Source organism: Pseudorasbora parva, chromosome 7 (genome assembly GCF_024679245.1).
Source record: "Pseudorasbora parva isolate DD20220531a chromosome 7, ASM2467924v1, whole genome shotgun sequence".
Classification (NCBI taxonomy): domain Eukaryota; kingdom Metazoa; phylum Chordata; class Actinopteri; order Cypriniformes; family Gobionidae; genus Pseudorasbora; species Pseudorasbora parva.
Genome location: NC_090178.1, coordinates 26,560,466 through 26,588,130, shown reverse-complemented (window position 1 = coordinate 26,588,130; position 27,665 = coordinate 26,560,466). Strand labels below are relative to the sequence as shown.

General features: G+C 39.0%; 1 protein-coding gene across 4 annotated transcripts; it reads right to left on the bottom strand.

Annotated features, from left to right (window-relative positions):
• Positions 1-273: 273 nt before the first annotated feature.
• setdb1b (SET domain bifurcated histone lysine methyltransferase 1b) lies at positions 274-27,543 on the bottom strand. Of its 4 annotated transcripts, XM_067448822.1 has the most exons (23): positions 27,306-27,541; positions 27,041-27,163; positions 25,921-26,147; positions 24,110-24,273; positions 23,990-24,033; positions 22,931-23,225; positions 22,617-22,818; positions 22,470-22,543; positions 13,468-13,658; positions 13,183-13,312; positions 12,491-12,644; positions 12,266-12,397; positions 11,762-12,050; positions 8,556-8,908; positions 6,762-6,878; positions 6,435-6,604; positions 6,079-6,321; positions 5,260-5,424; positions 3,657-3,835; positions 3,313-3,400; positions 2,842-3,080; positions 2,586-2,674; positions 274-948 (listed from the first exon to the last, which is right to left on the bottom strand). In XM_067448822.1, exons 3-23 carry the CDS (start codon positions 26,142-26,144, stop codon positions 831-833), a joined length of 3,660 nt encoding a protein of 1,219 aa, XP_067304923.1. In that variant the 5' UTR covers positions 26,145-26,147; positions 27,041-27,163; positions 27,306-27,541; the 3' UTR covers positions 274-830. The 4 variants fall into 4 exon arrangements, with proteins under 4 accessions (XP_067304923.1, XP_067304925.1, XP_067304922.1 ...); XM_067448824.1 differs by lacking the exon at positions 27,041-27,163 and having other exon boundaries at positions 6,130-6,321; positions 27,306-27,543; XM_067448821.1 differs by lacking the exon at positions 27,041-27,163.
• Positions 27,544-27,665: the final 122 nt, after the last annotated feature.

Here is a 27,665-nt window from a genome sequence, read left to right as displayed (position 1 = left end):
TGCTTTATATATATATATTTTTTTTTCATATTAGGTAACAAGTAATAATGATTAATTGAGTTAACCTGACCATTTAACCCATTCAACTCTGCACCCCCACCCGTGGGTCCAATATTGCATCATCATTCATCATGCTGCAAGTGCAGCTGAAGTGGTTAAATTCTGTGGTCATAAAACTGTTGGCTGTTTGTTACACACACAATTTTCCCATGAGTTCACAATAAGTACTCTTTATAGCCATGTGAATAGCAAGTATAACAATACAGGATGACATTTTTGGTCTTTGGAGAACTTTAATTCAAATTGCGACAAAAGTACAATTTTGTTTCACTTGTTGACCATCAAAAAGCACATATACACAGTAGCATACAATGACAATCACAAAACCATAAGTAAAAAGGAAAAGGAAAAAAAACCTTGAATCTTCATTATCAAAACTACACACACACATATATATTTATATATAAAAAAGAAGAGCAAAAGATTGACTAAGCAAAACAGTCTTGAGATTGACATGAATGTAAAAAAAGAAATGGCTATTTGCAGTAAAGATTGTGTAAACAATCTTTATAGTGATAGATGCCACGGACCCATTTGGGGTTTAAGGCGGGAACTCTGTGAAGCAGGACAGTTGAAAACATGCATACATACAATTTTTTTATTACTTCAGTAATTTTCTGAACAAATTCCTCTTTGTTCAGTGTCTGCTCAGTTCTTAACCGTAGCACAGACATTACTGGACAAATCCAACTTCTAGGAGCTCCAAGTACGTGTTTACCTGCACGTCTACAATAGGAGGGACCTTTAGTGCATGTGTGTGTGTGCACACGTTACAGCAATCGTCCTCTGCATTCAGTAGATCCACAGCAGCACAGCAGCTCTTTGCCCTCAACACTGCCAACTTCATAATTATAATCCCATGTCAGCTCCGTCCCTGCTCGGATTCGCCTGTAGAAAAACAGGTTAATAAAAAAACGATTAAAACTGAAGATGTATTTTACATGCAGCCAAATAATCTGTTATTATTCAGACTAATACGACTAATAGCTTAAGCAGAATGAAACGCCTTCATGTAAACACCTCAAATCACTTTTTTTTGTAAATCTGAAAATGAGCTGGACATAAGAACTCGCCTAAACGAATGTCAACTTTTATTGATTTAGAACATCATCATTCATAGTTTTTGATGATGAACCCCATATATAGTATGTAAGAGACCTAAAAAGCAAGCTAAATTATTCTGTCATGTCTGATAACACAAATTAGAATCTAAAAATCATCATTTGAAAGAAATGCTGAATGTGAATTTAGGCATCACAACATTATAATGTATAGTGTGAAAAATGGATATTCATGGTCATGTGCATTTAAATTATTAGACAGTCCTTCCAAAAAAAAAGTTTTTTTTTTTTGGTGATTATTGCAGGGGAAAATCCTTTGCAGCACGTTTTCTTTAAAAAATGCGATGGAATATGCGGGATATTTAGGTGATGAAATAGCAGGAACTTGCAAAACTTGCGGTGTGACGATGGAAAAAAAAGTGATTCCAACACCCTGTTCTCACTAGGCTACTACCTTAATGTAAAGAGTCATTTATAACATCCTATGGTAAGCAAGCACTACATCACAAAAAGTGCTGGGAATATTTAAGTTCTCATCTCCTTTTATTTAAGACCTCAATAAACACATGGCTCAAACTTACAAAACATTGATGAGTCAAACAAGTTCTGTAGCTTTACAAAAGGAATATGCTACAACTTCAGTAAAATAAATAATTAAATTATAGAAAAAAATAGAATGTGCGCTTCCTGTTTTACAGAGGTAGCTAAACAAAACAGACATCTGTTAAATTAAGTGCTTCCAACTGACAAGGTGAAATCTCTTACTTTAACAAAGTTACACACTACTAATATACTTACAACTGTAAGGTTTTTGAAACTATAATGAATTACGCACAATTACGTCACTTCATAACGTTCCCATGGCAATGGGGGAAATGGCTGCTCGTGTGAATTAAACACAAAAATTTTCAACTTTATGGCATGATACATGTGACTTTTTTGCAATGAAAATGCAGGATTATGAAATCTTGCAAGTCCTGCATATTTTGCGAGCTGAAATCTGCAATTTAGGCGGCGAAAGTGCGGCGTATTTGGAAAAAAACGTCCCCCACATAAATATGTGGACTGTGGCTGATTATGCATTAAATCAGGCTATCGCATAATTGCGTTTTTCTGGATGGAATGATTAGTGTTTTTAAAGATGAACTTTAAGGGGAGGGACTCTTTAGCTCCGCCCACCACACCCCTCTACAATCTCAGCTGTTTTCTGAAAGAATCGTACAGAGAATCTGTCTTTTATGAATCTGAGATATGAAGAACTGGCAGAAACTGTGTTATTTACACTTTAAGTGAGTTAGACGATGATAACAGTAATATAATGTGAAAAAAGATTAAATGCACAATTAATATCCAACATTAACCTATATCAATAAAAAACATTTTTAAATAAAAAAGATCTGATGCCATATTAATTAAACTATTCCTAATTTAAATGCACAAAAAACACTGTGATGTCATGCTCACTTGCTAGCAAAGAAGGCCACCCAGGGGAAGCGCAGATCATGAGTGTCCACAAACACATTCTGGACGAACAGATTGGGGCTGCAGCTATGCTGTGGGACAAAGACAGCAGAAGAGAGCATGTAAACATGATGGTTGTGAACTATCATCAAATTAAAAATCAAGTAAAGAATCCTTAGACTTACAATTCCAATAAATAAAATGCACACGTCAAATACAAGTCACTCATATCTGGGGTTGTATATGGAATTGTACTCACATTGAGGTAGCGTCCGAGGTTGCCTTCCAGTTTGGCATCAATGATATAACAGGATTCCTCCCCGTCAAAGAACAGGCGAGTGTTTTTAGGGCCACCCTCAACACCACCACCTCCGTGTCCATGAGATGGGCCTGACCCACCTCCTCCTGCACCCCCTCCCCCTGTTTTCACCATCATACCGTGGGACTTCAAGGCAATTCCACGTGTGGACTTCACCGCCACCTGCCTCTTCACCACAGCTGAAAGACAGAGAGAGACTGAACAATGTTCTATGTAATGGCTTGTTACAGGGACTTGATAAATGTAAGCCTATCTGACCTTCTAATTTAGGTCATTTGGGATATCTTATAATAAAGATGTAAAAAAACAACATGCAGATTCAGTCAGCTGACTGAAGGGTGGCAACAGTTACACTGATTGATAAAAGGAAGTCTACGGAAGCAAGCAATTTGCCCTTTTCTTCCATCTTACCCTGGGTCTTTTTCGCTCTCTCCTTGTTGTCATCTGACCCTGAGCTGATAGTTTGCACATCATCACTGTCAGAAAGGGTCATCACATCCTAAACAAAAGACAGATAGAGAGATTATAATAAGAGTGGCGCAGAGACAGAAACAGAGACAGAGACAGAGAGAGAGAGAGAGAGAGAGAGAGAGAGAGAGAGAGAGAGAGAGAGAGAGAGAGAGAGAGAGAGAGAGAGAGAGAGAGAGAGAGAGAGAGAGAGAGAGAGAGAGAGAGAGAGAGAGAGAGAGAGATTTGCTTTCACTTCATGTGGAAAGTTAAAATACGAAACTTGATGCATGCAGAACTGTACTTACCTTCTTCTCCGTCTTTACGCCTCCCTCCACCTTGACACTCTGATTTCCAGAAGTGGGGGACTGGCTGGTCAGCCAAGATGCTACTTTACTCTTCCCGGTCTCCTCTGGCATGGGAGGGGGCTTCCTCTCCTCACCAGCAGAAGTACTTAGGCTTAGCCCATCCTTACTGTCCTGACTCTCTACAACAAACACAGAGAATGATGAGAAAGTGAACTATTGTGAAATAAACAAATTAACTTTCAGTCTAAGTATCTTGTTCTATAGCCGATTAATTTAAACAATAACATAAAAAATACATATATTTATATTTTATATTTATAATATGTATAATATCCAACTAAAACATTTTCAAGACATTTCACCATAAAAATAAAATACATAAAATAAATGTTTAATTTAACATATTAAATATTATATAATAATAAATACTGACAATAATAAGACATTTCACCATAATATATATAATAATAATAATAATACCGTATTTTCCAGACTATAAGTCGCATCAGTCAAAAAATGCGTCATGACGAGGAAAAAAACATATATAAGTCGCATTGGACTATAAGTCGCATTAGGGCAGAGCGGGAGCCGTGCGCACATGCGAGCACCCGCTCGCGTGCACTCGCTCGTGCCCGCTTCACTGCATAACCCGAGCAGAAGAAAGAAAGTTTGAAGTGAGTGAGAAACTTGTAAGGGATTGGCGAAAAGCAGAGGTTACTTTAACTGTGATGAAGAAGAAAAAGAAAGCTACTTGCGGACTGTAAGCAAGATGGCCAAAGCTGAAGGAACGAGTCCACAGAGGCTTGAACTCTCTGCCGGGAGAGGCTCAGCCGCGCGAGACGAACGCTGAGTGAATCGTTCTCCGCTGCATATTTTACTACATGCTGTTTGTATTTTGCAGAATAAGATTTTCTTTATGGGGCATTTTGTTTGTGTTCAGTCTTTCTAAGTTGTTGTCTTTTAGTAAATATTAGGCTACAGGAGCAGCATAGAGCGCATTCTCGCGGCTATATGTTTATTCTTGTCAGTCGCAGGACTAGCCAAACTATGAAAAAAAAAGTGCGACTTATGGTCCGGAAAATACGGTAGTAGAATATTATACTAGAATAATACATTTAGATATAATATATCTATAATATATAATATTTAGAATCAAATATGACAAATATATAAAATATATTTGTATATGAAATATAAATAATAATAACAACAACAACAACAACAACAACAACAATAATAAATATTATAGACATTTCACAGCAAAAAAAGTATGAAATTATATTATCAACTGTTCAGGACATATTTTACCGCAAAAACATAATACACACACAGACACAGACACGTGCAAGATATTTCACTACAGAAATTAAAAATACTACATGTGATACATACATATATATACATACACACACTAATGTGTTAATTTAATAATCATTAAAATATATATATATATTATTTAATAAATATATTGCATATTATAATTTTATTAGTAGTAGCAACTGTCATGACAGTACTAACTTCTACTCAAGTCTGCCCTCTAGTGAACTGTCTTCTGTCTCAGTATTTTAATGTATCTGCCCTCTCCTCAGACTCGTGTCCTCACCTTCCTTCATTCCCTTGGCCTGTCTGCGGGTGGTGTAGCTCCTCCACACTGAGCTGGTGGTGTAATAAGTGTCTTTCACAAATGTGTCATCTGAGCTGTCACTGTCATCCTCATTAGAGTCTTCGTCTTTGTCATCGTCGCTCTCTGCTGATGAATCGCCTTGGCCTAGTAAGTGGGAGAGAAACAAGAGTATTATATACAAATGAAAAGATTATAACATTCACCTGATGGATATACATTATGACAATGAACTTGTGCTAAAGCTTAAATAAAGCAAAAAACAACAAAGGATAATTCTATGATGCTAGACTTAAATTAAAATGAAATAGAATTCAAATGCATGCAACGTCACACCAAATGCCATTTATTTTAAAGAAACATAAGCAAAACAATGCAAAATGAATCATAAAAAAGAATTAAGATAATAAAAAAGGTGTGAATGGATTATGTTCCTAGTTAATGTGATGAACTACACAAGCTAGGAGACCTGTGTGAACTTGAGAAGAACTGACTTCAAACTAAATCACTTAGAGACCAGTGAGTTAAAAGTGATTACTGCAAAGGTGTCTCAGCATAGTGAAGTTAGAAAAAGACGTTTTTGATGATATGAAGACTTTCCATCAATATGGCTTAATACCTTAGGGAGGCAAATAATTTGAGATTCTTCTTCGCCATAGTAAGATTCATAATTTTGACATCCAATTACTATACTGAGGCAGACGTGGTTGGTGTTGTTACTATATATATACCCAATAACATGGATATTAGTAGTAATAGTAGAACAAGCAAAATAGTCAGGTGTGTGCATAGGTCTCTCACTTTTGCCAGTAGTGCTGCTGTTACGTTCCTCCATCTTGGTGGTGGATTTACCGTGTTGGGAGGTAGCAGGTAGTTTAACCCTGCTCATGTCCACCCCGCTGCCCTCGCTGTCGGAACAGTGGGCCTCACTCTCGTAACCTTCTTTAAAGTTCTCCACACTCTCAATGTGGTCTAGATTGGCAAAGTATTCATCGCCCATTTCCAAACCTTCTTTGTCGGCAAAGTCATCTGTCAGGATTTTACCTGAAAGAGAAAGAAATAATTATTAAATGTACAACAATAAGAGGGAAAAGCTTATGCAAGACTAAACACTGGAGTGATGTACTTTTGAATAAACTAAAGTCCAAGTGCCTTACCTGCATAGATACAAACAAATGAGCCCTTGGCAATGTCATCAAGACAACGAATGCCCCAGCCCTTATTCTGGGTCTTAAAAAGCTGCAGTCGGACCTGCAAACCGTGCTGAACCAGACGGTTAGTACACATCTGTGCATTGCAGCGACACCTCTTATTACATTCATAGATTCTAAAAATATAAACAAATTAAGAGAAGGGAAAAAGACAGATTACAATTAATGTGTCAGTGAGATTAATGTCTTCAATGAGATAGAAGACAGTAAGTTGAATTGAACATAAATCAACATGAGAGAGACACTATGGAGGGTTGGTTATGCATCACAGACCCTGTTGGGAGACATTCTTCCAGTCTCTTGTGATGGTATCCAGCGTTGGGGTTGATCTGCCCACCTGGAGTACATCCTGTAGCCTGTAGAGTCAGCTGATGACACGAACACTTGGATCTACAAACAAGCAAAAGTACAGAACAAACAAAAACAGGTCTTAGAAATGTACTCTGTATTCATTTTCAAAAATATTTTTCAGTTATATGACTGTAAACGTAATGTAGTGTAACCATCTAGTAAAGCAAATAACCATTTATTATTTAAAAGTTGTTGAGTTGCACCACTTGACACTTTGTAATTATCAAATGATCTGATGTTTTGATAGACCATGACACAGTCATGAGGGTCTGCATGATATTAATTCCTGTTTTTTTCTGCAATTTGGTTGCACCACATGGCTTTGATTGAGAAGAGAAAATATTTAAAAATATTAAGTAGTCAAGTAGTTATTTAAAGTGGCCATGAACCAGAAGTAGCAATGTATCGTCTGTACTGTGATATAACTCCGAGTGAGATGATCGCAAAATAAAAAATAAAAAAAATATAGGAGGAGGATTCAGGTCTCGAGGACTTGGTTCTATCTATTTGTTGTTGATTGGAAATGAGGTATATTGGCTAAATCTAAGATGGCAGTCAATTGTAGGAAAGGGGTAGGATTTAAATGGTTTAACCCTTAAATACAATAATTATTCGCCAATCATTATAACATATCGGGGGTCTACAGCAACCTGGATATTTATCACAGATGGATCTCTAACGGCTGCAATAGTAACTCTCCTGATAATTTAATAACAATTACTAAAGAATAAAATATAGCATAATTTGTTACCTTTGGGATTTTGGAAGGGTTCAATATGAAACGATGCTTTTCACCATCCTCAATGTCAACGTCAGAGATAATTTCCCCAGTACATTAAGCATCTGGCTCATATTTGCAATCTCAACCATATTCTCAAAGCAACCATTTTCAACATCTTCAAAATAAATATTTTGATCTCTGAGTTTCTTTGCAAGATCCACTATCAAGTGACATATTTGATTGTGTACAGTAGACAGTAGTTTCAAGTTTTGCTGAAGATACTTGTGTATTCTTGTTTTATGCCTGTGATAATTATAAGTGAAACATAACATCATATTTTTTTTATCAGACATTGCACCTTGAGGAATGAAAGTGAATTGGACGAATTAATAATATTCTAGAAGACATCCAACATACAATTATTGTTGTGCAGAAATAAATATATTTACACTATTACACATACTTTTTTTTTTTTTTTTACAATTAATTAGAAAACATATTTTATAATTACATTTTTCTTGTTATATTGCTTGTAATAAATAGACTGATGTCGTAACTTGAGGGTGGTAAATGACGTCCCAGGTTGATAAAGACCTACAGTAGCAAGTTTAAATTTAATCCCTAACTGAAATTTGAATCTGAGATTAAAGTTATGGAGCAACAAGATTATAGTTAATCCAGGTTTATTATGAAAATAAATCCAGGATTAAAGTCATGGTTTAAATTTAAGCCTGCTTATTTTTAAACAAAGTTTAAAGTTTGGTGCAACAGAATTATAAAATAAACCTTGATTTAATCTAGATTTAAAGTTAATCCTTGTTGGTGCAACCCACCCCTAATGTTGCATTTAAGGTTAAATTATTAGAAAAGTCCAGCCTACATCACCAGAGAAAAGTATATTGTTTTAACTGAAGGTCGAACTATTTTAAAGAGGCTTTGTTCTTCATCATGAATATTTGTACTACTTTTGTTGAAAGTTAATCAATGATACTAACTTGTCTCTGCAGCCATCAGTGCAGTCACAGCCCACCAGGAAGTCTGAGCTGGTGTTAATATACACTCCATCTTCTGGGATCCTCTCTTTACTGTAGGCCACATTGGGTGGAGGCGTGTTGTCGATCTCATTCACACAGGACAGGGGAATGTCTTCGCGGCCGCTTGTGATATCCCGGATGAAGTAGAACGGCCTCTGCGGTTGGAATCGTCGGTCAACCAACACATAGGGGTCCAGACAGAACATCTCCAAGAAGATAAAGTCACAGTGCGTCTGGAAGAGGTAGCGCTGGATCTCTGACATATTCCTCAGACTCAAGCCACATGGGGACTTGTAGATGACATGGAACGACATCTGAGCAAGAAAGGTAGATGGTTAATAAAAATGAGTATTGATCATTATTCTCTAGATTTTTGCAACAAACATGGAAAAACACTGTTTGGTTGACCAGCAAAAAAAACTCAGTCTATTGTCTAAAGATAGTGATGCATGAGTTCACACAGATGTCATTTTCAAATGAAGCAGCTTTGATTTGGTGAAGGAATATTAGGGCAGCACGATTAATCTTATTTTAATCGTGATAATGATATCCGCCTCTTCCGATGGATTTCAAATAATCTAAGGATATTATAATAAAAGGATATTGGCCCATTCGTTATTTATCATTTAAACGTGTTTTTTCTTTGGGGTTTGCGTTAGTAATGAGCCTCCACTCGCAGTCATGCTTGTGGTTACCAGATGCGAAGAGCTTAAATACCCCAAATAGAGCTTTTCCCTTAAAAGGATATACTTTCTTCTGTTTTACTTAATCTGTGCAATCTGGCAAGCCTGAGCAAGAGCTCCCTCTAAATGTGAAAGAAGTGCTGATGATCTGAAAACAAACACATGCGCTGGAGTTTAGCGATCTCCACAGCGAAATCCTGCTTCAGTTAAAGTGTCACAGCCAGTCTTTGTTTCTTCACAAGCCACTTGCACTATTTGTGAGACTAAGTCTTCCATGATCAAACCTTCAGCGATTAATTTCAACAAATGCACATATGGATCTCCACCTTACGAGACCAAACCTAGTTAAACATCATACTAATTATAATAATAAAGCATACTATACAGAAAAATTGGCTTGTGCAGAATTTGATCTTTTAATATCACTAGTTAATGATAGGGATGCACCGATCCACATTTTTTCACTTCCGATCCAATCCTGATACCTGAATTTGGATATCGGCTGATACCGATACTATTCGGATACCAGAGCTGTGTTTGCTTTAATAGTATTATTATCATTATTGTTGATTTTATATGATTCTGAAATAAACTCCTCTCAACAGGCAAGTATGATATGTATGTATTAGGGATGAAATGGTATGGAAATTTCACATCACGATTATAGTGACCTAAATGATCACGGTTATCGAATATTATCACGGTTTTGTTCAAATAAGATGAAAGTGTTCAAAAAGAACAGATGCACACACTTCAAACATTTAAACAAGTTTTATATTTGAAAATCAACAAACAACAAATAAATAAGGCAGCTCTAAGCACTTTAAGCTAGATTCTGTGGGATTTCCTTCCTTATAAATCACCGTTGTCAATGGCAACGCATAATGCATACATCTCTATCATATCTCGAATATACTGTATAATCTCTAATATTATGTCTGTAAATATATTCTCAAGTTCTATCAACTGACGCATTTGAATCTAGCAAAGTTTGTGTATGAGCCCAGCCCCATACAATATCCTAGTGAAATAAAGCATATATTTTCATGATTTGACAGTTTTTTTTTATTAAATATGAAAAATCCAAAAGGTGTGCATCATACCTGACACCTAGATTAAACACGTTACAGTCAGTTTTAAGACCAAGTTATTCTCTTCAAATGCTATTGAAGTTAGAAACAAATACCCTAAATTTACGAACGTCAAGCAGACTTTATGCCAGTCATATCAGATGCGCTATAGTTCTGCTGCGTTTGTTTGAAATTATTTTCGGGGCTGAAATAGAACAAAAATTGTCAATCACCGTAGGATGAATGAATCTCCTGCCTAGTACATCACACAACCATCTCTGCTTTGAGTGTATATTTCAGTAAGAGAGCTGCGTGCGCTCTGAACAAAACCCCAGTAAATCTGAACGCCTATGATTATTATATTCATAAACTCAATAGAAACACTTGTGAAGCGCAACACGAATATAACAAATGGATTTTGAGAAGACCATAAGTTCAAAGTGGCTAGTGTGAGTGTTACACTCGCCACAGCCGACATAAACCCGCAGATGGCGATTGTTAATATCATGTACCCTAGTCTTGTCTAAAATTATTAGCTTTTTTGAATGTTTGATTGTGTTCGGTGTGTATGACGCGAGGGAGCTTCCACCTCTTTGAATTATGGTTTTGCAAACATCGTCTTGCTCTGCGGTGTATGGCTAGCCACAGTACTGCTCAATGCTATCGTGCTAGCTAGATGCAAACTGTAGAATGGATTTCCTAAACAGGGGGCTTGTCTCATAACTCTGTCTCATTGAGCCGCGCCTCCGTTCAGGAAATCCATTCCATAGTTTTCAGCCAGCTAGCTGACAAGCAGGCAGGCAGGAATCACTTTTGGAGTCATTTCAGACAACGTTAAAGCGCAAACATGGCTCATGGATAAAGGATTTCTCCGGTGGTTCCCAGCGGGAAAACCACATTAAGCATTTTTCACATTAGTTTTAGAATGTCCCTATAGCCAGAGACCATTTTTTTATATCATCGTTCTTTTCTTTAAGAATTTGCTGGGCAATCTGAATCTGTGGTTTGTCTCATTTGCAAACGAATTGTGTTGCTTTAAAAATCCAATGTGAATACAGATTACAAAGCATTCACCATGTGTTTTGTATTGATTTACCATCTAACAAAGTTATCATAATTGGTTAAATGAAGTCGGTGTTCCACCTACAGGCCTTTAGGGTGAAGTGTAGGTTGGTAAAGAACATGCAAAATGGCCATAACTACAATACCCTTTTTGACAGAATAATCGTGATTAATAATCGTAACTATGATTTTGAGCAAAATAATCATGATTATCAGTTTAACCATTATCGTGCAGCCCTAAGAAATATTATTCTTATCCTTACTCAAAATTCCCAATTGCGCAGATTTCTGTTGAAATTACTGAATTTCGTCAAACAATAGTAAAAGTGACCACAACTTAAGACATACAAACCTTGCGATTAAGCCGTCTTCGACCTGTCATGCGCCGGAATTCATAGAGCAATGGTGTGAGAAGTGGGTTGCGTCCTCTGTGCAGGTTGTGACGTGTGGGGCGGATACGCTTTAGACAGTCTGGAGTGCAGTTGTGTGTAAGGTAGAAGAGTCGGTCATTTGGGGCCTGATACGACGGCTCCTGAGGAATACGCTCACTTGAGTAGGTCGACACAGTTGTCTGCAAATTATGGGCCGTTGTTGTGATTGGCGTAAACGTATGCACAGGTCCAGGCTGCAGAAGAAAGAGCCTGCAAGTAAGAAAACAAGATGTTAGTACATCGTGCTTACCTAATTTACTTAAATTTAATCACTCTGTAAAAAAGACATGCATTACTGAATACCTCTAAATTTGATTGGATTACAAAACTGGATTGCAAAAAAGAAAATGTGGCATACACAGTGTTTAGTATATATACAGATAACTGTAGTGACAAGTACCCAGTACCTGGGTTATCACACTAACCTGGAGGTATTGTTTTGCTGAACAGTGCCGATTAGTGTTTTGGGCTGGAGGTCAGAGGTCACAACCTGACGAGGCTGCAGTACAACTGGACCAGTGCTCTTCTTAGCCATTTGACTCTTTAAACTGGGACTTCTGGAATGGAAGATAAAAAGATAAAGATGGTTTAACACTTGACCTGGATCATCAAACGCAGAATTAGGAAATAGAAGCTCTTAATGCAATCACTCTGTGCGGGAAGGCTGTGGGGGTCCGGGAGGCTGCGGGGGTCCGGCAGGCAGTGGCCGAGGTGGTGGGAGCTGCGGGACTATAGGCCGACTGGCACCAGAAGTACTGTTGTCACTAGTGTACTGCACTACAGGGCCCTTTGTCCTCAATGCTCCTAAAAAACACAAACACCGTTTTAGTAAGATACAAACTGGAAAATGAGTGCAGAGAAGGGTTAGACCAGTAAATACTAAAAATACCAGCTGTAATAAGAACAGTTTGTGCATAAAATTTCAACAAGATCAAAATGGAAGCATAAAAAGAAACACTAAAGGCCTGTTCAGACCAAAGACGATAACTATAATGAAACATATAGCTTTAAAAATCATTCTAAATTTAAAAGAACAGCATAGTCCTTGCCACAACTAATGACACAGATTAACAATATTGTTGGAATCACTTTCAGAATGATTTCTTTCCTAAAGATTATTCCAAATAATTGGAATCCATCCTGCTTTAAAGTTTTCAAGTGCTTATAATAAACAGCATAATAAATAAGTGCATGCTTATAATAAACAGGAGGATTTGGTATTGTTATCATTTTTAATTATTGCTCTTGACATGAACAGGCCCAAAGGACTTCCTTAAAAAGGCTGTTGAGCTTCACATGTAAAAGACGAACACATGTAAACAAACAAAAAGCAATCAGTTACCCATATTAGGCCGCTGTCTTTGTTGACCAGCAATTTTCTTCTCTTGACTGTTAGCTGTGTTCATTTTCAAATTAAACATGGGTTCTAGTCGTGTAGAGCCACGATAAATCCACTCACTCCGCTTATCATCCTGCAATATTGAAAACAATATTTTTCATGTTCAAATGCCACTAAGCAACTCTGCACATGAACATGATTGTTAAAAGACAAAGAGGTCTAGCAGCAAATGTATGTTTTTTATATATAAACTATAATACTTCTAGCTGTATGTTGTGCCAAACTGACCAGGAAAAGCATTTTGACAAGGCTGCCATCCACTTCTTCCACACGGCTTTTCCACCATGTCCCCTCCCATTCCGTCTTTATAATTTGCCCTGGCTTCAGCAACACCATGGGCCGGTTGGGATATGAAGTGATATACTCCTCAATGAAATCTTTGCATGACGCATCCTCAATATCCTCCCATGTCTTTTTCACTGAATACAGGTTGAGAGAGAAAGAAATAGAGAAGGATCCATTATAACAAATTATTTAATGCAATTATTATTATCTCTACAAATAAATCACCCAAAAATTAAAATTCTGTCATTAATTACTTACCTTCATGTCGTTCGACACCCTTAAGACCTTCGTTCATCTTCAGAACACAAATGAAGATATTTGTGTTGAAATCCGATGGCTCAGAAAGACCTTCATTGATACCAATGTCATTTCCTCTCATAAAAGGCACTAAGGACGTCGGTAAAAAGTCCATCTCACTACAGTGGCTCTACACCGATTTTATGAAGCATCGAGACTAGTTTTTGATTTCAAAATAAAGCTTTGAACCGTTATGAATCAGAGTATCGATTCATGAATCGGATCGCCAATGTCACGTGATTTCAGCAGTTTGACATGTGATCCGAATCATGAATCAATACGCTGATTTATAACAGTTTGAAACTTTGTTTTGAAATCTGCCCATCATCCAAGTTGTTATTCAGTTGTTTTTTTTGCACACAAAAAACTTGTCACTTCATGAAAATATTGTAGAGCCACTGTGAGATGGGCTTTGTATTGACGTCTTTAGCGCCTTTTCTGGGTCTTGAGAGAGGAAAGGACATTGGTGTCAAGAAGGCCTTTCTAAACCATTGGTGTGCTGGAACAAGTCTGCTAAATACGATTTTATATTTTGTTGAATGTCTCTAATTCTTTAATGTTGTTCATGGCTTTACTTCTCTTATTCATTTATATTTAGGGTTTAGAGCTCCACCTAGTGGCGAGTTTGAAGTTACTTGAATTCTGTGATTTCCTGTTTTTACGTGAATCAGGAACTAGTGAGTGCTCCATGTGGGCAGCGGTAAAGATGGCTCTCCTTAATCGCCAAATATTACTGTAATCTTTTACTTTGCAACAGCATCGCTTGTAAGTATTTATTGATTTACGTTGATGTTCATTATACTTGCATATAAATGTGAAAAAAGATGTTGCAACAATTTTCCATATAGGTCATTAGCGTCATACTGTAATCATTATTTTCATTATAAAATGTTATGTTAATTTGCAAGCATTACAGAATACTAGATTAATGCGGATGTTGAAATGCTGTAATTGTTCATTTCTGGATGATATTATTGAAGTATGTTTATTTGTTTTATTTGTAGTTTCACTCCATACCCAAGATCATTAAACCTGTGGGCAAACAAACATGTTGTCTTCAGAGTCGTGTGAGGGAAGGGAGTTTATCTGACTGTTAAAACAAACTATGTTGAGGACAGTACAGTGAAAAAGCGGCTGCAGGGAAAGTTACAGCAGAAGTTTGAGAAGATTCAAGTAAATTGATTGAGTATTGTGGGTGTGCAATGGAGTCCACACCCTCACACAAGACTAGATCATATTTGTCGTGTTCACGATCAGGCAGCTCCTCTACAAATGCTGCAGCTGCTATAGCAAGAGCAAAAGCTGAAGCAGCCAAGGCACGTTTACTGTATGCAGATGAGGAGGAAAGAATAAAAGTGGAGAAAGCCAAATTGGAGGCAAAAATGGATAAAATGGTGTTAGAGAGAGAAACTGCTGCAGCCGTAGCCGAAGCAGAGGCTCTAGAAGCAGCTGTTGACACCAGTGTCCAGAGTAAACATGATCCTCCACTGGAAACAGATCCTGTTGATGTTATGCAACGGACATGTGAATATGTTGAGCAGATTAATCTACATGCAGTTACAGAATCAGCATCAAAAACAGAGCCACTCCCTCCAGACGAGACCCTACAGCCTCGCACAGAGTTACCAGTAAGAAATTCTGTTTCGGCTACACGTTTCAAGGCAGAGAGTTGCCCAGACGACGCTGAATTTGATCACATGACACCAAAGAAAGATTCTGCTCAACCATCACAATTCACAACAGGCACGTATCATCCTTCTGGTAACACGGTGGATGATAACCAGCGCAGAAGGCACACACGCTTCACCCAGAGCAACAAACTGCCTCTCACAATGGCAAGTCCAACACCTCAACCTTCCCAACAAAACAAGACAGACATTTCAGATTTTGTCAGATATTTTGCTCGCCGTGAACTTGTTAACACTGGATTAATACAGTTCAATGATCAACCAGAAAGCTTCAGAGCCTGGCAACGGTCCTTTCAAAATGCAGTAAGTGGTTTGAACTTGACACCTAGTGAAGAAATGGACTTGTTAGTCAAATGGTTGGGAAAAGAATCAGCTGAACACGCTAAACGCATGAGGTCAGTACACATTAATCAGCCATTGAAGGGTCTTGACATGATATGGACTAGATTGGAAGAGTGTTATGGTGCTCCAGAGGTCATCGAAAGAGCTCTTTTCAAGCGTGTTGAAAATTTTCCAAGAATTTCAAGCAGAGATTATACAAAGCTTCATGAATTGAGTGATCTTCTTATGGAAATGGAGTCAGCTAAAGCTGATGGATACCTTCCAGGACTGTCATACCTGGACACAGCTAGGGGCATCAATCCCATAGTTCAGAAGCTGCCATTTAATCTACAAGAAAAGTGGCTGTCACATGGATCTGGATACAAGGAGAGGTATGGTGTATCATTTCCCCCCTTTGAGGTCTTGGTTGACTTTATAAGTCAGCAAGCTAGAATAAGGAATGACCCTGGGTTCAATTTTTCAAATCAAACAGACTCACTGCACAAAGCAGACAAGATCAGTTGGAGGCCAGGCAAATCAGGAGAAGTCTCAGTAAACAAGATAAATGTATCTTCCCCTCTTAATTTTGACACCGGAAAAGATGAACAGAAAACTGAGGATGCTGAGAGACTTTGTCCTATTCACAAAAGACCTCACTTGCTAAGGAAATGTCGTTCCTTCCGTGAGAAGCCTTTGGAGGAACGTTTTGCTTTTTTGAAAGAAAAAAGAATCTGTTTCAAGTGTTGCTTAGCCACAACTCACATTGCCAAGAACTGCAGATTTGTGACCAAATGTTCTGAATGTGGAAGTGAGAAACACATTTCTGCACTACACCCAGGCCCAGCTCCAAAAGCTCAAGAAACAACCTCCTCATCACAGCATGGCGGGGAGGAAGTTTCCACACAACCAACAGAAGTGGAAGCTCATTGTACTGAAGTTTGCAGAGGTGACCTTAGTAATAAGTCATGTTCAAAAATCAGCTTGGTGAAAGTCTATCCCAAAAGTGAGCCTGAGAAAGCGCTGAAAGTCTATGTGATCCTTGATGAGCAGAGCAATAGGTCATTAGCTCGCTCTGAATTCTTTGATGCCTTCAAAGAAAATGGCTCAGCTTCTCCGTATACCCTTAGAACTTGTTCTGGAGTGACAGAGACGGTTGGTCGAAAAGCATCCGGCTACCAAATCGAGTCTGTAGATGGAAAGGTAATCCTATCCCTACCATGTTTGCTAGAGTGTAACAACATTCCGGACAATAGGGCAGAGATTCCCACACCAAGTGCTGCTCTCTATCACTCTCACTTAAAGCCTATAGCTCCATTCATACCAGAGTTAGACCCAGATGCTCCTATCATGATTCTTCTGGGTCGTGACATTATCAGAGTACATAAGGTTCGCAGACAGGTAAACGGTCCTCACGATGCTCCTTATGCACAGAAACTTGACCTAGGATGGGTGATAGTTGGCAATGTTTGTCTGAACGGCATTCACAAGTCTACCACAGTGAGTACATTCTTCACCAACACAAAAGAACAACGCCCATCCATCTTTGATCCCTGTCCAAATGTTTTTCATGTGAAAGAGAGAAACAGTAACGATTGTCGACATTACAATGGTATGTGTTCTGTGGAGCAACTTGTTTACAATCACAAAGGAGATCAGTTTGGTCAAGAAGTGTTTAAGGTTACCTGTGATGACAACAAAGTGGCCCCATCCATCAATGACCTGTCGTTCCTTGACATTATGGAACAAGAGCTGGAAAAAGATGAAAACAACAGCTGGGTAGCACCATTACCTTTCAAAGCTCCAAGGTGCAGACTCCCTAACAACAGATGTCAAGCCATGAAAAGGTTGTCAGCCTTGAGACGTAATCTAGAGAGAAATCCAGAAATGAAACAGCACTTCTTTACCTTTATGGGCAAAGTTTTCAGTAACAGACATGCTGAAGAAGCTCCCCCTCTCATGGAAGGGGAAGAGTGCTGGTATTTGCCTCTCTTTGGGGTATATCACCCTAAAAAACCTGGTAATATAAGAGTTGTCTTTGATTCCAGTGCCCGTCATGAGGATGTCTCGCTGAATGATGTTCTTTTATCTGGACCAGACCTGAACAACACCCTTCTTGGGGTGCTTTTACGATTTCGTAAGGAAGCAGTGGCCATAACGGCTGACATTGAACAAATGTTCTACTGTTTCTTAGTGAGAGAAGATGATCGCAATTTCCTAAGGTTCCTGTGGTTCCGTAATAATGACCCATCTGAAGACATCATTGAGTACCGCATGCGGGTCCATGTTTTTGGCAACAGTCCATCTCCTGCTGTAGCCACCTATTGTCTCCGGCAGTCTGTCAAAGATGGTGACCCTGAGGTGAGAAACTTTGTGAACCGTGATTTCTATGTCGACGATGGTTTGAAGTCTCTTCCTACAGTCAAGGCGGCAGTGGACCTGCTAAAAAACACACAGAGGACTCTTGCTGGTTCCAACTTACGGCTTCACAAGATAGCTTCAAACAGCAAAGAGGTTCTAAAGGCCTTCCCACCTCAAGATCATGCTAGTGATCTCAAGGATTTGGATCTTGGATCTGACATGCTTCCTATGCAGCGCAGTCTGGGATTGAATTGGAATCTGAAATCTGACACCTTTACTTTCGAAATAGCTACTGAAGCAAAACCCTTTACTCGTCGAGGTGTCCTATCCACCATTAATAGCATCTTTGACCCCCTTGGCTTTGTTGCTCCAGTTACTATCCAGGGCAAATTAATCATGAGAGAACTTAATAGCCAGAATGATGACTGGGATTCCCCTCTTCCCAAGGAAATGGAGGAAAAGTGGGACATGTGGCGACTTTCACTTAAGGATTTAAGTAAGCTCCACATTCCAAGATGCTACACGAACATATCACCTTCTATAGCTACACGAAGGGAGTTATTTGTCTTCTCTGATGCATCAACAAAAGCAATAGCTGCAGTGGCCTACCTTAGATTGACAGATTCATTTGGAATCAACCATGTCGGCTTCATCATGGGTAAAGCAAAACTCAGTCCTGAGCAAACAATTCCCCGTCTTGAGTTGTGTGCTGCGGTTCTGGCAGTAGAACTGGCAGAGTTCATCACTTCAGAAGTTGACATACCCTTGGATGGCACTACTTACTTTACGGATAGTAAGGTTGTGCTTGGTTACATATATAATGAGACGCGGCGCTTCTATGTATATGTAAGCAATCGAGTCCTCCGGATTCGCAAGTCTTCACATCCAAATCAGTGGAGATATGTGCGCACTGATGAGAACCCAGCAGACATTGCGACAAGATCTGTCGCTGCTGCTCATCTCCAAGACACCAATTGGCTTCAAGGAACAAAGTTTCTGATAAACAACCCCCAGACTCTACCTGAAGAGAACACACATGAGCTTGTGAATCCTTCTTTAGATGCTGAGGTACGTCCTCAAGTCTCCACATTAAAGACTACAATGATGAGTAAAAGTCTTGGAGCTCAACGCTTCTCCAGATTTTCCACTTGGAAGTCTATCACTCATGCCATTGCACGTCTTCTTCATATTTCTCGTCAATTCCATAAAGGTTCTACAACAGAAACATCTAGTTGCAAGGGCTGGCATTACTGTTCGAATGCTCCAACAGTTGAAGAACTCTTATGTGCAGAAAAAATTATCATCAAAGCAGTTCAACAGGAAACATATGACCAAGAGTACAAGAGCTTGGAAACCGGGGATAAGCTCTCCAGGAAAAGCCCGCTTAAATCCTTAGACCCATTCATAGATGCAGACGGCCTGCTAAGAGTAGGAGGACGATTGACAGAAGCACAGATTGAGCTTGATGTGAAAAGGCCCCTCATCATCCCTGGGAAACATCACATTGCAACACTTTTAGTTAAATATCATCATGAGAAAGTGCAACACCAGGGACGACATTACACAGAAGGTGCGGTACGTGCTGCTGGCTATTGGATAGTTGGTGGAAAGAGGCGCGTTTGCAGTGTCATTCATGAGTGTGTTACATGCCGAAGACTTAGAAGAGAACCACAGACTCAAAAAATGTCTGACCTTCCAGCAGATCGTGTATCCACTGACCCTCCATTTACAAATGTGGGACTAGATGTTTTCGGCCCATGGAATGTGGCGGCACGACGTACCAGAGGTGGTCATGCGCAAAGCAAAAGGTGGGCAGTAATATTCACCTGCATGAGTGTGAGAGCTGTGCATATTGAGCTAATTGAGTCTTTAGATACATCTAGCTTCATTAATGCCCTGCGGCGTTTTCTTGCTATTCGAGGGCCTGTGAAGTTCATTCGCTCGGACAGAGGAACAAATTTTGTAGGTGCTTGTAAGGAGCTTAACATTTCCTCTAATGTTGACAATACCTCTGTAACAAAATTTCTTGTGGACCAGGGCTGTATCTGGCAGTTTAACCCGCCTCATGCGTCTCATATGGGTGGGTCCTGGGAGAGGATGATTGGACTTGCTAGAAGGATATTAGATGCAATGTTCCAACAGCTTGGACCTTCAACACTAACACATGAGACACTCTCCACTCTAATGGCAGAAGTTGCTGCTATAATCAATGCTCGACCTCTTGTCCCAGTGTCAACTGACCCAGATGATCCATTCATACTCACACCCAATGCACTCCTAACTCAAAAGGTCACGATTGCTCCTGCCCCAGCTGGTGATTGGGTCAAAGACCTTCATAACAGGCAGTGGCGTCGGGTACAACACTTGGCACAAACTTTCTGGGATAAATGGAAAAAGCAATACCTAACTCTTTTGCAACCAAAAAGGAAGTGGCCCTCTAGTAAGCCTGACCTTGAACTAGGAAGCATTGTGCTCTTGAAGGATGAACAGCAAAAAAGGAATGAATGGCCTATGGGACTTGTTACTCAAGTCTTCCCGAGCAAGGACAATAAAGTCCGTAAAGTAGAAGTCAAGGTCTTTAAAAAGGAAGGACCAAAGGTCTTCATACGGCCTATCACTAAGATAATCCTTCTCCTCGCTCCGGAGAAACTTGGTTAGAGCCAAATGACTTTTGGATAGTGGCATGTTGTCCACGCCAGACGGGGAGTGTGCTGGAACAAGTCTGCTAAATACGATTTTATATTTTGTTGAATGTCTCTAATTCTTTAATGTTGTTCATGGCTTTACTTCTCTTATTCATTTATATTTAGGGTTTAGAGCTCCACCTAGTGGCGAGTTTGAAGTTACTTGAATTCTGTGATTTCCTGTTTTTACGTGAATCAGGAACTAGTGAGTGCTCCATGTGGGCAGCGGTAAAGATGGCTCTCCTTAATCGCCAAATATTACTGTAATCTTTTACTTTGCAACAGCATCGCTTGTAAGTATTTATTGATTTACGTTGATGTTCATTATACTTGCATATAAATGTGAAAAAAGATGTTGCTAACAATTTTCCATATAGGTCATTAGCGTCATACTGTAATCATTATTTTCATTATAAAATGTTATGTTTATTTGCAAGCATTACAGAATACTAGATTAATGCGGATGTTGAAATGCTGTAATTGTTCATTTCTGGATGATATTATTGAAGTATGTTTATTTGTTTTATTTGTAGTTTCACTCCATACCCAAGATCATTAAACCTGTGGGCAAACAAACATGTTGTCTTCAGAGTCGTGTGAGGGAAGGGAGTTTATCTGACTGTTAAAACAAACTATGTTGAGGACAGTACAATTGGATTTCAACAAAAATATCTTCATATGTGTTTGACGATGAAAGGAGGTCTTACAGGTTTTGAACGACATGAGGGTAAGTAATTAATAACCCTTTGAGTTATTTCATATTTAATCTATTATTTATTATTAAGTTATTTATTTGATTTGTCCTTAAATTAAATACAATTAGTTAACGTTAGCATAACACGTGTTTGACATTAAAGGTGCACTATGCAACTTTCCGTCCACTGGAGGGCGCCTATTCAAAACAAATGCGTAGTTTGATGACGCAAAGTTTGACCGCAGTATCTTGGGACATGTGGTCTTCACCTCACAGCCGGTGGAAAATAGGACTCGGGCAGAAATCATGTTCATGCATGCAGTTATGAACGTTACTGTAGTGTAAAGCAGAGCAGGACCGAGTGTTGTGAAGCTGAGCACGGCTGCTGGAGCGATTGTTAAACAAATACCCGCCTCGCAAATACCGGGACTTTTATTATGACGGGACGGGACACATTCGCCGGGCGCCTGCACTGATCCGCTCTTCCGGTTATGATTATGAGGTGATGCAGCTCTGTTTATCATATTAGATACATTTAAGCGTGTTGAAAATGATGTCATGACGTTACTCCGTCCGTTCACGTGTTCACACTGCTGAGAGTAAAGCGCTCCTGCCAAGTAAAACCCGAAACCAAGGGTAGCGCAGATATGACGCAATTGACAGGCGATTCCTTCAAATGCAATGCTGAAACATCCCAGTCCTTAGTTAAAATAGCAATTTTCTCACAATTTACAAATAGTTGGAAACATTTGGGATATTGTAGGTACTCAACTGAACAAAATATATAACACCGGCCTAGTGGTTTTTGGATATTTTACTGCAAAAATACTACATAGTGCACCTTTAAAGAGAAGGCAAAAACAGAAATGGCATGAATTCAAAAAGACTAAAACTGTTTCTTACATGGTCTGCAGATAGGGTAGAGCTCAGGCAGGCCCACGTATGAGGCATAACCGTCATCAAAAAAGATCAGGAACCTGTAACAGCATTCAGTCAATATAATAGTTTTGACCACAATAGTTTGACCCCAAGATCTTCTGTTCATCTTACCTCATACGGTTCTTGCTGTTGGGCATCTCAGCAACTACGCCAGCATAAAGCCAGACCTGATTGCCATCCTTATACCTGGCAACAACACGGGCACCAACAAACAGCCTTTCCAGTGTTGGGTGGTAGTCAAATGCCACATGGTTACCAGAGAGAAGACTTTTCCCTTTATTCTCAAACTTCACCTTGTACTTAAAATTGTTTCCTGTGAATAATTGATTTCAAAATTAAATTTTAGCCTTTTGAAAACACAGATAGCAGTCGTGACATGTAAAGAAAGGTATTATTCAATAATTCAATAAACCGCATACACTTACCCACTTGTTTGATGGCAACAAGTGTTCCACGATGCCACGTCTTCGTTCGCTTTTTACCCAAAAGTGTCATGTCGAGCTTGATGTTATCCTGTTTTATATTAGGGTTTGGTTGAGTGGGTGCGTTCCTTGGGCCTGAGGACATAAACACTGCTGGAACAGCCAGAGCACCATGGGTTTGTGTGGAGGGGGCTTTAGCAGATGTGGTGATACCCGATGGGGCTGTTCTGTTGACTGTCTGGGCCAGGTTCTGCACCTGCTGTGATGTTCTTTGAATGGCAGCTGAGGCCTCCTTTAACTGTAAATCCAGGAAAGGAAACATTAACTAAAACACCTGACAAATAACTTTTTGAAGTAGGCTACTATAGCATAAAGGTGTGGGTCACAATTCCAGCAAAATTTTTGTCCAGTGTTAATAGCGTAGCAATGTATAAAGCACAGCTCAAGCCACTTTCAAACCAAGCAGCTTTCTGTTGGTCAACAGGGCGAATTTGCGCACAATCTATGGCCACACACAACATTTTTTATTTCTATTGACATTTACATTTAATCATTTAGCTGACGCTTTTATCCAAAGCGACTTACAAAAAAGGAGAGAGCAATAGAAGCAATGAAACAAACAAGGCCAACAACCTGTAAGAGCTGTAAGAAGTCTCAGTTAATTAGCACAGTAAACAGTTTTTTTTTTTTTTTTTTTGGACAAACAAACAAAAATTAATGGATAGTTAAGTGCTATTCTTTATTGGTCAGGTGCAATTGGAAGAGATGTGTCTTAAGATGTTTTTTTAAAATGGCTACAGATTTGGCAGCACGAATTGAGATCGGCAGGTCGTTCCACCAGGTGGGAACGGTCCAGGAAAATGTCTGTGAGTGATTTCATGCCTCTTTGGGATGGAACCACGAGGCGTCACTCACTCGCAGAACGCAAGCTTCTGGAGGATGTGTAAGTCTGAACATGACTGGATATTACCCATTAAAATTCAATGAAAAATGATAAATGTGACGGCACCTTTGTAAGTGTGAGCAGTTTGTCAAGTTATATAAATGACACATCTGTCTTACCGCTGGGTCCTTAACTGGAGTTATAACCTTCTTGGGAGGAACCACTGTGGAGCAAAACAAACTTGTTACTGTACAATTTTTACATCTATATTTTTTTTAAATAAATAACATCTAACTTACCACATCCCACAGCAATGACATCATCGTCATCATCATCGTCAATCTCAATGACCTCAGAAGTGCTTGCCCCACCTACACCCTCATCCTCCGAGCTGCTCTCACGATACACTAGACCCATCTTACTGTACACGTCCTTCACCAGAGCTTCACACTGAACCACAGACCTGCAAAAACACAGATTCATGCATTTCTTACAAATTCTGGATTTCACTCAAACTGAGATCTAAAACATTAGATGGAGCGGAAACTTGCTAAACTTGTGCTGTGTTTTGTACAGTTGCTGAAGTTATTTATCACACTTAATTTTTGCCAATGTTTCTGGGGAGAATTTGTATATTGCAGTAAGTATTGGATATTTCTTCAGAAACTTAAAAAAACAACAGTTTGGCTGTTTGATTGAAGTAACTTGGTTAAGAAGAAAAATTCATACTTTTCTTTTTTCCCATAATGCATTGGATCATCAGAGCACCACAATGGATGCACATTTATGTCTCGTTTCCGCTGAGTGGTACGGTTCAGTGCAGTACACATATTTTGCGGTTTCTACTGTCATAAGTTGTAAATGGTACCTTAATTCCGAACTGTACCATACCATTTTTTTGGCACACTTATGTTGTGGTACCTAGCACTGTAGTCCGGTACTAAATGGTAGAGCTAGACTCACTGGAGAACGTTGATTGGTTGACAGAGAATCATCACTTGCGTGTGCTTTTTCGGCTGTGGTTTTCCTTGCAGCCTGCATCCTTGGCTCAAACAGTGTCTTCTTCTTGTGACAACAGTCACATGCCGAGAAAAGGGTCAAGATCTGCTGTAGTCTTTCAATGTTGTTTACTGTGTAGCCTTTCTTCTTTGTGAGATAATGACATATATCGTTACACCACTTCTATAATAAGGGTACTGTTGGTGATGGAAATGCAAGCCAGATCAGGGTTTATGGTCCCGAATCGTACTGTGGAACCAAGCCATTAGACAGTTCTTGGATCCATTTCAACAGCTGCTTTATAGTAGAAAATTAAGTTGTACTTCTAATGAAATGAGACACTGTTTTTCATGTTTAATACGGTAAAGCTGCTTGATTTTAAGCAATCTATTGTATAAAGTGCTATATAAATAAATGTGAAGTGACTAGAGCTTGTTCAAACATATCCATGTTGCTAAGGTCTGATTGTTTAAGATATGCTTTTCATATGCTTTATTTATTTAAAAAAATGCTTGCTGTTTTATCATTTTTGTTGTGTTTATTTTGTAAACTTTGTTTAACCCTCAAGCAAAGAACAAAAAAACTTTGCTGTGAGTATATCGGGGCCTTTAAGGGATAGTTCACCAAAAAAGGAAAGTTCTGTCATTATTTACTTACCCTAACGTTGTTCCAAACCTGTACAAGTTTCTTTCTTCTGCTGAACACAAAATAAGATATTTTAAAGAATGTTTGTAACAAAGCAGATAGAACAACTATTCACTACCATAGTTTTTACCATAGGTTTGGAACAACTTGAGGGCGAGTAAATGATGACAATTTTCATTTTTGGGCGAACTATGCCTTTAATAGTTTTCTTGATCCTCCATATAGGCTTAAGTCTGGCAAGTGCTGTTGAAACCTAGGCTATATCAGATATTAAGGTATTTGAACTGGGACACTAAATTGGAGGCACTGGGTCTTGGTTGATTTTTTGGAATTTCAGTTTTGCTGATTTCCATCCTATATTTGTAATCAAGGCATTCCACAAAATTGATAAGTAGCAGTCTTATTGTCGAGAAGGCAAACACTGCGTTAATCTCAGTGCACAAACTCTCACACACATTAAACTTACTCTGAGGCATTAGAGCAAAGTGTGTCCATATCAGCGACCTCCTTCTCCTTCTTCTCAACCCAGTCCTGCAGCTGCTCCAGCTGAGCTTTCCTCTGCCGCACGGCCTCGCTGCCATCCACCTGCTCCTCGATCCACCTGCGCAGCTCGTCCAAAGACACCCCTAACTCCTCCTCCAACTCTGGATCCAACTCCATCTCTGAGCTCAAACTGGCATCCACCTCCATACCCTCGAAAGAAAAGGAAAACAGGGTTAAGAATCATGTTGTAAAAGACTATCATAGCATAAATCAACATCGAAAAGGTGCAGTCTGTAGTTCAAGAGGGTGAATGAATAATTAATTGATGACAATTTTTCACATTTCTGGGTGAACTACCCCTTAAACTGTGGATCAGACCTGCACATCACCTGGAATAATTTCAGTGCATGTCACACCTCAACAATGTTTCAACAGTGATGTTGAAAGACATCCTTACACAAATTGCATAATGCATGCCCTCCCACAACATTTCTATTATAAAGTCCCGTTATGGTCAGAAACGTAACTAAATGTAACTACAAGTAATGGTTTGAGTTAAAAATCTTCATTTGTGTTCTACTGAAGAAACAAAGACAGCCTACATCTTGGATGCCTAAGACTAAGTAATTAGTTAAAGTTGCATATGACAATATTATTTAATTGATCTGAGATTATATGGTATTTTTATAATATGGTATACAGGTAAAGTTAGCAAAGGTTAATAAATACTTAATAAAAACAAATTGCTCTAGAAGTGCTAACAAATATTCTATAGTTTACAAACTTATGGGTGATTGTGGTCAGATCCATCTTCTATGCAACCGACTCGAGCTGAAGCTGCTCTGTGCCTGCTCAAAAATAAGACTAAAGACTAAATTATGACTGATCTGAGTTGGGATTTAAGAAAAACTTCAGAAGCACTTCTGTAGCAAATATAACGTTACTGTAGCAAATACGTCGCATGATCCAAATAACTTGTTTGTAAACATTTAAATGACCCTGTTTAGAATATGTAAACATGATCCTAATCATGTAGATATCACGTCTGTAAATAGCATATTAACTGATATTCATTCAACATAGTGAAAAGCCGTATAAAGCACCTGAAAACAGCCAGTATGTGTACTTCAACAACCACAATCCCTGCAAGTCAAGACCTCTAAACGGCGCGCAACACACGGATGCAATGGATGGATGCTAACAGATCATTGGGCATTTCTGCTGTTCTAAAATGCAAAAAATAAAGTAACATTTCAAATACCGTAGTACCTTGGTTTTCACAAATCACCATATACAAAAAAAGATAAATAAAAAACAGAGTCAAGTTAGCTTCATTGAATTGTGTTGATGCTAACTGAGTTAGCTTACCTCCCCTAACGTGCCTGCGCCTCCAACTCTTTTGTGATTGAATCCTTTTCGCCGTGTTTTAAATGACCCACAGACAAGGCGTAGTGCGTTTAACGATTTTTCCTATACCGGAGACATTTCAGTAAAATTTGTTTTTATTTTGACATAAATTCCACGGTCATCGAGCACTGCACACCAACAATCCCAGTGAATGTATTTGGCTGATGCTGGTCGTACAAGCTGACCAATCGGCTATTGCGTGGCGAGTGAGTGACAGTTAAAGCGCTCAATAACGTTCAAGTAAAAACCAGAGCACGCCCCCTAAAATCCAACATCCTCAAGAAATGCCCGCACTAGTGCGCCTAGCGCTACAGGACTACA